This window comes from Engraulis encrasicolus, chromosome 19, assembly GCF_034702125.1.
Source record: "Engraulis encrasicolus isolate BLACKSEA-1 chromosome 19, IST_EnEncr_1.0, whole genome shotgun sequence".
In the NCBI taxonomy this organism is placed as follows: Eukaryota; Metazoa; Chordata; class Actinopteri; order Clupeiformes; family Engraulidae; genus Engraulis; species Engraulis encrasicolus.
Genome location: NC_085875.1, coordinates 23,079,616 through 23,089,615, shown reverse-complemented (window position 1 = coordinate 23,089,615; position 10,000 = coordinate 23,079,616). Strand labels below are relative to the sequence as shown.

General features: G+C 45.0%; 2 protein-coding genes across 2 annotated transcripts in view; one reads left to right on the top strand and one right to left on the bottom strand.

Moving 5' to 3' along the window:
- kif28 (kinesin family member 28) overlaps nt 1–1,906 on the top strand; it is a 21,172-nt gene extending 19,266 nt beyond the window's left edge. The window contains exon 23 of the mRNA XM_063184231.1: nt 967–1,906. Within this exon, the coding sequence (XP_063040301.1) occupies nt 967–1,125 (159 nt within the window). The 3' untranslated portion in view covers nt 1,126–1,906. The remainder of the gene's footprint in view (nt 1–966) is intronic.
- A 339-nt stretch (nt 1,907–2,245) lies between these two features.
- sccpdha.1 (saccharopine dehydrogenase a, tandem duplicate 1) overlaps nt 2,246–10,000 on the bottom strand; it is an 11,593-nt gene continuing 3,838 nt past the window's right edge. Inside the window, exons 3-12 of the mRNA XM_063224083.1 lie at nt 9,449–9,529; nt 8,695–8,824; nt 8,179–8,228; nt 7,854–7,984; nt 7,126–7,243; nt 6,431–6,550; nt 6,043–6,099; nt 5,010–5,121; nt 4,446–4,527; nt 2,246–3,264 (exon numbers count right to left, since the gene is read on the bottom strand). Coding sequence (XP_063080153.1) covers nt 3,174–3,264; nt 4,446–4,527; nt 5,010–5,121; nt 6,043–6,099; nt 6,431–6,550; nt 7,126–7,243; nt 7,854–7,984; nt 8,179–8,228; nt 8,695–8,824; nt 9,449–9,529 — 972 coding nt within the window. The 3' untranslated portion in view covers nt 2,246–3,173. The remainder of the gene's footprint in view (nt 3,265–4,445; nt 4,528–5,009; nt 5,122–6,042; nt 6,100–6,430; nt 6,551–7,125; nt 7,244–7,853; nt 7,985–8,178; nt 8,229–8,694; nt 8,825–9,448; nt 9,530–10,000) is intronic.

Genomic DNA, 10,000 nt, shown 5'->3' with positions numbered 1-10,000 from the left:
CACACACCTCCCCTCACAGTCCCTTTGGCACCATTTTCGGGCCTTCCTTAGAAATGTAAATGTCCTGGTGTGACTTTGAAGCCACTGTCCGTTTCAGATGGTAATGATTCCAAGCCCAGAGGATAAGGAAGGGTGTGTCTTCTGTCTTCTCATCTTACTTATCCCAATGTGAATTTCTTCAACCTACAGCACAACTTTAATTACAAGCTAAAACCAGTAAATATATAGTTTAAATCAAATTTATTACGACAGTACCATACTCAGGGTACCTCAGTCATGGAGGTGGATGGGGGAGGTTAATTACTCCCCCCACCAACCTGCCGAGTTGGGAGTCGAACTGGCAACCTTTGGGATACAAGTCTGATGCCCTAACCGCTTACCCATGACTGCCCTAAAGTGAAAGTGAGAGCAGGGTATAGTAGTCTGATTACCATCAACGTTCAAATCTCTTCAAGACTTGGTCTGACCAAGAGCATAACATTTCCCAAACGGCATGGTTGACCCGCCTCCCTTGGTTTGCTTATGGTTGTTTGCTTCCCGACAAAGTGAAAGGAGTTCCTGTATTTTCTGGAACTCAGAAAGTACTTGCATTGCTCTTGACCTGACTAGTTGCAATGTCGAAGGTGTTGCGTCACTAGGAGGGCGCGTCTGGCTAGGGTGTAGATCTTCTGTGTCTAATGGGCTTTAGACTGCCTGTAGATGAGCAGTCTTGGTTGTTCATGCCCTACTCATGTGTTGTTCTCTGTGTGTCTGTGTGTGTGTGTGTGTGTGTGTGTGTGAGAGAGCAGGAGGAGGCCGATCTGCTGGGCTGGGCTTTGTGGATGAGCAGTCTCGCCTATCCACCTATTCATGCAGTGTGTGTGTGTGTGTGTGTGTGTGTGTGTGTTTTTGTGTGTTTGTGTGTTTTTGTGTGTTTGTGTGTTTTTGTGTGTGTTTGTGTTTGTGTGTGCCTGTGTGTGTGAGCAGGAGGAGGCCGATCTGCTGGGCTTGAGGCTGTTTGTGGATGAGCAGTCTCGGCTGCTGAGGGACTTTGGGGAGCAGCTGGAGCAGAGCGTCACCGCCCTCAAACAGGATGTGGCGGCCATCGTACGCCGCAAGAGAGAACGCTCCGGAATATGGTCATAACCAAGGACACGACGCTCCGGAATATGGTCATAACCAAAGAGACGATGCTCTGAACATGGTCATACCCAAGGAGACCATGCTCCGGAATATGATCATAAGCCGATGTTCTGGAATATGGTCATAACTAAGGACACGATGCTCCAGAATATCATGGTCATGACTAAAGAGATAACAAGGGGATATTTGGAATGACATTTGGGGAAAGCCAATGTTACGATGTTTTGAACACAACCAAACCATGCTCCCTATCAGCTTAGCAGGATCTTGGAAAAGGCTGAACAGAAAGGCCGATGCTTATGGTGTTCGGGTACTGACAATTCTGCATGTTGACATTGGTTGGTATCTATCTAGGCTCTTTGTCATCACAGTGTGAGTGAAGGAGGCATCTGGACCTAATGAGGGACACAAGGAAGAGCCATATTGGCTGTTGGGGAGGACATCATATTATGGGCTCTACCAGAGAAAGTGTAACATATGAGAGGGGTCACTCCATATTGTACTGCCAAAAACGTGCAGTTCCAGTTTGTCCAGTTTCGAATGTATCGCAACTTTCTTACATATCTGACGTCACAGTGATAAGGGCTGATCAAGTGATGTGCAAAATCAGTCCCTTTTTCAGGAAAAATGTACATTGTGCTTTACATATCAATTTGTAAATAGGAATTGTGTCCATGAATAAAGAAGCTAACATTCCCTCACACCTACAAAGGCATGCTGAAGGATAACAGTTAAGTGATGTGCGAAACCCTTGCAGTGTCCTTTCTTTAACGAAAGAAACGGTAACACTTTATTTTAGGGATACATCAATTAGCACTAATACATGCAATGTTAATGCCTGCATAAGTAACTTGTAAGGCAATGTACTAAGCAAACACTAAGGCCTACTAGGTCCTTACTAAGGTTAAATCGGTAATAAATCCCTTATTGTGCATAAACAAGACATTTGCGAATACATGCCTAACAAATGTTTGATTTTGCTTTACTTATAGTTACTTATACATGCATGTTGTATGCATTAGTGCTAATAAATGTATCCCTAAAATAAAGTGTTAAAAAGAAATATTCATTCATATTCATTTCATTGCTCCACACATAAAAGGACACAACACAAGGTCTGGAGTGCATTTTCCACCATTTTATTTTTTGAGCTGAAGCTCAGGCCACAGCAACAGCAGGCAAACAGGAAGAGAGAAGCACATGTGGCCGACTAACCCAGTACAGCACAGACAAGACAAGAAGGTAGTGAGCTAGCTAGTCACACCATCACTGACATGCTAACTGCTTCCAAACACACAACCCATGTCTGACTGACTGTAGTACGTCATACAATTCATTACTGTACGGTTATTTTATTACTATTATTTCGTCAAAACTATTATTTCATCTGAGCAAAGTTCCAAAAACAAAAGAAAAAAAAACCCAACAATGGCCGTTTTGGTCACCAATACACAGTAAATAAATGTTTTCAGTTTTATCAAAAACTTTTTTTAATGCATTAATTGCATTTCTTTTTTCACCAAAGGTGAACTTTTGTTGAACCGTTTCTTTTCTCCTTTCCTCTTCACGGACTAGCAAAATAAGTTAGATAGGTCTTGACATATCTTTTGGACATAAATGTACATTGTTTCAAGCTCAAAACACAAATTCTGAACCTGTGAAGAGTTCATGGAGGGATTAAGGGGGAATCAAGAGACAATAAGTGCTGAACACTCACTCACTCTCACGCACACATGCACACAGACACACACACACACAAACACACACGAGAGGAAGAAAGAAAATGAGACACCCATCTGATGTGCTACTAGCAGCCAAGACCCAAGAGACAGACTGATGGTTTAAGTGCCTTGACGAATTCTCCGTTTCAGATGAAGCCACTATGAAGCTGCCGGAAAGGAGTGGGCGTGTCATGGACAGTTAAGGGGCGGGGCATCTTTCAGGTGAGCTGCAGGGCTCAGGTGTGGGGAGGGGAAGGGACTAGATCCGAGCCAGCGAATGAGCGGCTCAATTGGGAGAAGGATTAGAACCGAGCCAGCGAATGAGAAGGCTCAGACGACAGAGAACTTGATGCCGTGCTTGTCCAAGCGCTCCACGAGGGTGGTCTTGGCAAAGGCAGCCCCAGGAGAGTACACACCACCCCTGCAACAACACACACAGGGACAGGGACGGTTAGCACTGTGTTTGTAACTGTGAACGTGTGTGTATGTGTGTGTAGTGTCTGCCTGTACATCGGTTCTCTCCGCTATCCTAACTCCTGTCCTCCCTTGTGCCTGTAAGCCTCGTGATGATGTCACAAGATGGAGGGGAATGTATCGTTGTCTCCATGGAGGCGGGGCGTCAACGAAGTGGGAGGCCACAAGCACAGGTCGAGGACGGGAGTTTGGATAATGGAGGAAAGAAGTGAAGGAGGAAATGGAGGAAAGATCTGTGTGTGTGTGTGTCTGTGTGTGTCTGTGTCTGTGTGTGTCTGTGTGTGTGTCTGTGTGTGTGTCTGTGTGTGTGTGTGTGTGTGTCTGTGTGTGTGTGTCTGTGTCTGTGTGTCTGTGTCTCTGTGTGTCTGTGTGTCTGTGTGTCTGTGTGTGTGTGTGTGTGTGTGTTACCAGGCTCACTTTTTACGATTCTGCCAAATGGTGGCTGTAGCTGTGTATATATGGCGCTTTTTTCGCCGATCGGAATAGATCTGATCCGATTAGTCTGATCGGAATGGAGTATATACATTACATTGACCTCGAACGTTTGAATACCTGCCATGCGCGGTAACCAGGGACTGTGGTTAGTAACAGGCCTGGTTATATGATTGAAACTGCGATAAGCATGAAAGAATCGCTTGCTTTATTTACAATTTTAGTCTTTTTTAAAGTGCTGCCGGAAGCGACACCGCTGTACTTAATCTTGCGCTTATGGGGAGGTGCGTAACAGCGGCACTCCGACGTGCTGTTGTCACCAGTTGACTTATAACACCTCACAAACAAGAAAGAAGTCTGTGTATGAGAGTATGGATCCAGGATTGGTGGAAGAGTTGTTCTGCAGGAATTCAGCGACCAATGTGGCATGAAAATGTTAGGATAACCAGAGCTTCATTTAAATATATATATAAAACAACTAAGTGGAATAGAGTGTATACATGGACCATCTGATCGGAATACACCACTTCTTCTAGTCCGTTAGAATTCTGATCCGATCAAAGAAATCTAGTCCGATCGGGCCGTATACAAGGGGATTCCTGATCGGATTGAAAAAAATATCCCTATTCTAATCGGATCAGAAGTGCCCATGTATACATACCTATGAGTTTGTGAGGTGCGAGGCAGCATACTCACTTCTTTGGGAGGGACTGGGGCTCGTTGAGGATGGTGATGGCAGCCTGAACCATAGCAATAGGGGTGGCCACATAGCCAGGCTCTGCCAAGCCGGAAGAGAGAAAGAGGGGAACATGCACTGCTTTAGCAACTTTCATTCAAAAAACAAACACAGACTCATGTCCCAAGTTTTCATACAGAAAGATTATTACTGATAGATATTATTTATATGATACTATTAAATAACAATGGAAAAATGACCCAGTTCTGAAAAAAGACCCTGTAGTTGGTCCCCACATAATTAATACCGGTATGCTTTATATAATATAACACTGGCATGCTTGATATGGCAGAGGTTATACTTTGCCATTACACCCTGATTGCCACTGAGTGGACACGCCCTATTACCCAGAGTTGTATGAAGTAGAAGTACTCTTACAAATGTAATCGACACTAGCGGTATGATATTACAAAGTTGAAACCATGTAATATCATACCACTGATGTTGTAATGACATTTCTAAGAGCACTTCTATTTTATACCACTCTCTTATTACCTTTCCCCATAACATTTTCCCAGACATACCTGGTCCCTGCACCACGGTGCGGATCTTGGCATTGGGTTTGCCCTGGCTGGGGTCCTGGCCCTCGGTGTAGCCCTCACCATAGAAGGCGAAGCTGAAGGACGCTCCCTCCATCTGAGGACACACGATGGCAAACAACATGGTGGAATATCAGATCAGGGCTTTCTTGTGGAGCACTGGGTGTAGAATACTGACCATAGGGTTAGATGTTGCAGGCAACATGCCTGTGCCAATAATAAGAAATTCAGATGTGCATTTCCTGAAAGCGTAGCTGTTAGCCAGTTAGCAACTTGGGGAGTTGCCAATGGAAAAAATGCATTGTAAACAAAGTAGCTACCATTGTTACCAACTATGGTTTCGAGAAATCCACCCCTGTAATGTACACTGGTATAACTTGTTGGCTAGTTCACTGTTGTGCATTGTAATGTTTAGCTGTGACCTTCATTAATCTCACACCTACAAGACCCCTAGCTGTTTCAAAGTGATACTGTCCCATTTCTGGAAATAAGGTTATTTTACAGTTCTCCTCGAGTTAAATGACTAACATTTACCTTTCTTCTGTAATTTCAACTGTTCTCTAAGTATGGCAGTGCAACAGTTAACTAGCTAGCCACCAGCTGGTCTCATAAGACTCAATGTTAATTGCTAGCTTGGAGGTCAAATTTGCACTGCCATACCCAGAGAACGACAGGAAGTACAGGAGAAAGGTAAAACTCAGTCCTTTAACTCAAGGAGAGGTGTATGAGCTTATTTCTAAAAATGGTACAGTGCGAGCATGTTACTTCAGATTTTAAAAGTTGTCTTGTGAAGGCTCTGCGGGCCGCATGTGACCCCCGGGCCTGAGATTTCCCACCTCTGCAATAGATACACCACACTAGATGCCTATGGTGCAATACACAGACGGCAAAATGTTTGCAGGTCACAAGAGTTCAGCTGCAAAACATCAGTCTGTCTTCATAAAACATTATGTCATTTCTGCAGAGATGAGGCTAAAACAAAATGAAGATTACTCTCCAAAAAGGGCATAGATTGTACCTGTTTTCGAGTTGGGCCTGCCTTGGTGAACAGCCCAAACGTGAAAAACTCTGGGAACTGTAAGAAAAACATGGGAAAGCAAAATGTCATTGAAGGGCTGCACGATTATGGAAAAAAAAAATCATAATCATGATTATTTTGGTCAAAATTGATAATTAATTGTAAAATTGTAATTGTAATTAATTGTAATAATTATGTAAAGGCAGTAGCATGAAACTTAGGTGGACCAGCCTGTCAGTATGTTCTGGCTTCAAGGATGCTCTCAAAGGTAGGTCACTATTGCCACGATTAAATCACGAATTCGATTCCACGATTTTCGATTATTTTCGATTAATTGTGCAGAAGAGTGGCCACAGCTAGATGAAGTGTACCTCACAAGAACGCTCACCTTAATTAGCAGGTTCCTTCCAAAGCTGAACTTGACAAAGAACCAGAACATGAGGCCGGCGAAGAGAAGCTTGACGATGGAGGAGATGCCTCCTATGCCTGCATACGCACCGTACTGGACCTGGCAGGAGAGGAGACACAAACGCATACAGTGCACACCAATAATGAGCGCACATTTTGAACAATGTGATAAGCATGCTTATAATTTTGATAAGCAGACAAGTGATCTCCAACAGATGTTGTACTATGCACATGCTGGAAATGTCGGTGTGCTCAGTAGCTACAGACACAAGTACACTACCATAAGCTGCAAAGGCACAAGGGCTAAGAGACTAACAGCGGTGTCCTGGTTACTAAGTTGGTACCCTGAGTGTCTGTCTGTCTGTCTGTCTGAGTGTCTGTCTGTCTGTCTGTCTGTCTGTCTGTCTGTCTGTCTGTCTGTCTGTCTGTCTGTCTGTCTGTCTGTCTGTCTGTCTGTCTGTCTGTCTGTATGGCTGAGTGTCTGTCTGTATGGCTGAGTGTCCGTCTGCCTGAGTCTGTCTGTGCTTGTCTTTGGGGGCACCAAACCCACATAATCACTAGAGCTGGATAGAAGTCTTTATACAGTACATGGCTCTGGACATTGCTAGCATCTGGTGTTGGCCAGAGGGGCAGGTTACCATCTCTGCTTGATCTTGTTAGGTGTGACCAACTTACAGGGCTCTCCTTGTGCTCCTCCGTCAGGAAGCGCTGGGTCCTCTTCACCACCGACACATCTGCCCCCATGAAGGGCACCGCATACTGCTGCACCTCGTTACTGAAGAACAGCGCACTCCTGTGGTGGGGCACAGAAACACAGGTTCACCCACCAAAAAAATCCAACTTGAAATTTAAATTTGCCTGCACATTCTATTCTGTATGTGTTAGAGGTCAATACTGATGCACTTGCAGGTGACCTGGGTCCACAAAAAAATCCTGTGATGCACAAAACTCGTGTTCACGTCGTATTACTATAATTGATGGCGTATGCGGGTGAAGTGTTATAGAATGTGTCTGACATTTCACTGAGCATCTACTGTCCACCAACAACACCCCCCCCCCCCACCACCACCACCACCACGAAATAGCAACCCCGCCAACCCCCCAGACCCCACCTCCTCTTGATCTCTGTCTGTAACCACCACTGGCAACAGGCACCTCACCAATACAGCCCAAACACATAAACAGCCCTCAGCAATAATGCCCTTGCACCAACAATGCCCCCACCTCACCGACTCTGTACCTGGACCAAAACTATCCCCAAGCCAAAATCAATAACCCCACCCCAACACTAGTCTCCAGCAACAATGCCACCCCACCTCACCTCTTGTTTGCCTTGGCAGCCACCAAAATTATCCCCAAGCCAAAATCAATGACCCGACCCCAACAAAGCCCCCCCACCTCACCTTCTCTTGATCTTGGCTCCAACCACGGGCAGCGGCTGATAGCCAAACTTCCTCCTCAGGCTGCGGAGCTTGTGGCTGTCGGCAAAGCCGTAGATGGCAGACTGCCATGTGCCATCATGAATGCAACCTCCCTGGAGAGAGAGAGAGAGAGAGAGAGAGAGAGAGAGAGAGAGAGAGAGAGAGAGAGATACAGCGAGAGATACAGCGTTAGAAAAGTTCAGCCAAAAGTAGTCACAAGGTCAGAACAACTATGAGTGTGTTATGTGTGGGTGTATGACAGAGAAAGGGAGACGGAGTGTGACAGAGAGACAGAGTGCCAATTCACCTCTGGTCCTGCGCCGACAGTCAGAAAGCTCTCCACTGCTGTGAGTGTACCTGAGCAACATGGCATCATAAAAGTAGGTAAGATAACACGCCAATTTGAACCGTCGATCATGTTTGTACATAATGCCTTTAAATGTTAACTCGTGCTCCACAGTGCCGGTGACAGTTTAGGGCATTCTCGCATTTAGCAACAGAAATTCGCCGTGTCACACGGCGGGAAAACTGCCCACACCTCGTGACGTGGCAAAAGTGCTTTTCTGCAGCGTTGAGGACAACGACTTAAATACAAAGACGTCACACCTCAACACGGAATGCACTGGCATGATACAGCATAAATACACCTTAATATGATGCCAGTCTGACCTGAGTGCACACAAACAGTACAAACAAAGGAGTCATGCACATGCTACACCAGTGTGTGTGTGTGTGTGTGTGTGTGTGTGTGTGTGTGTGTGTGTGTGTGTGTGTGCAAACTGCACAACTTCAGATTTTTGTTTGGCATGTGTGCACTCCATACCTATGAACTGGTCCCTTGTGTAAAGCACTCCCATGTCTGCAGGTATGGAGTCAAACCCACAGCTGCCGATGATGTACACCCCCTTCTCAGACGCCTGACCATTGTAGTTCAGCTGCATTCCTTCTAAAAACTATGCAGAGAGAGAGAGTGGGACAGAGAGGGAGAGAGAGAGAGAGAAAGAGGACACGGAGAGAAATTAGAATCCAGTCACAGACAAGAATCCGCAAACAAACCAAATTATCATCTTTGTAGACAGCAGGGCATACCGAGATGTGTTTCTATGGAGTACTCACACGAACAACTGTTGTCTCTTGTTTAAAGTCAGACAACCATCATTTTGAGACTTCACTATTTTTTGTACATACTAAATTAAAGCGAAAACGCACTGCGTTTGCATAAAAGCTGACTTGACAACTATAGAAATGTATCCTATACGAGTTTTAAAGGGACACTGTGTGAGATTTTTAGTTCTATATTTCCAGAATTCATGCTGCCCATTCACTAATGTTACCTTTTTCATGAATACTTACCACCAGCATCAAATTCTAAGTATTCATTATGACTGGAAAAATACATGAAAAGGGGGATCTTCTCCATGGTCCGCCATGGAAAATGACCCCAGCCGGATTCGAACCAGGGTCCCCGTGGGCAATGTAAGCCCAAATGTGGGGGGCTTAGCGTGCTGATCCACAGCGCCCCCATATCCTGTATGAGGTTACTTAACATAAGGACTTTAAAACGAGTGGGGACTCACCTGAGGCTCCCCGCAGATGTCAATGCAGTGAGCTCCATTCTCCACACTGGCCTTGACCACAGGCTCGCCCCAAAACCTGTACTGTTGGACGGAGACAGAAACAGAGCCAGACACATAACCAAACATGAAACTTCATCCTCCACTGATCACACACACATGCACAACAATCTTGAAAAGTCTCTCAATCAAATGAAAACAGCGGTGTGTGTGTGTCTGTGTCTGTGTGAAAACAACCGTGTGTGTGTGTGTGTGTGTGTGTGTGTGTCTCCTGTCTTCACAGTCATTGGTTTCATGTCGCAAAGCCCTGCTTATCACATCTATTTCACACGATGGGGCATTTCATGCAATTTATGCAACATATTCAAAGGTTTTGAACAACACGTCAAGAAATGGCCTTGTGTACAAAGTCCATGTGTGATTGCCATCAAAACTAATGATAGCTATTGCACAACCTTCTAACTGTGCGCAGTGATGTGCGGACACTATGCATTCCAGTAATGTCCTAGAGTATGTGTAGACGTAACCAATGTGATTTTTATGTCTTCTCAATAT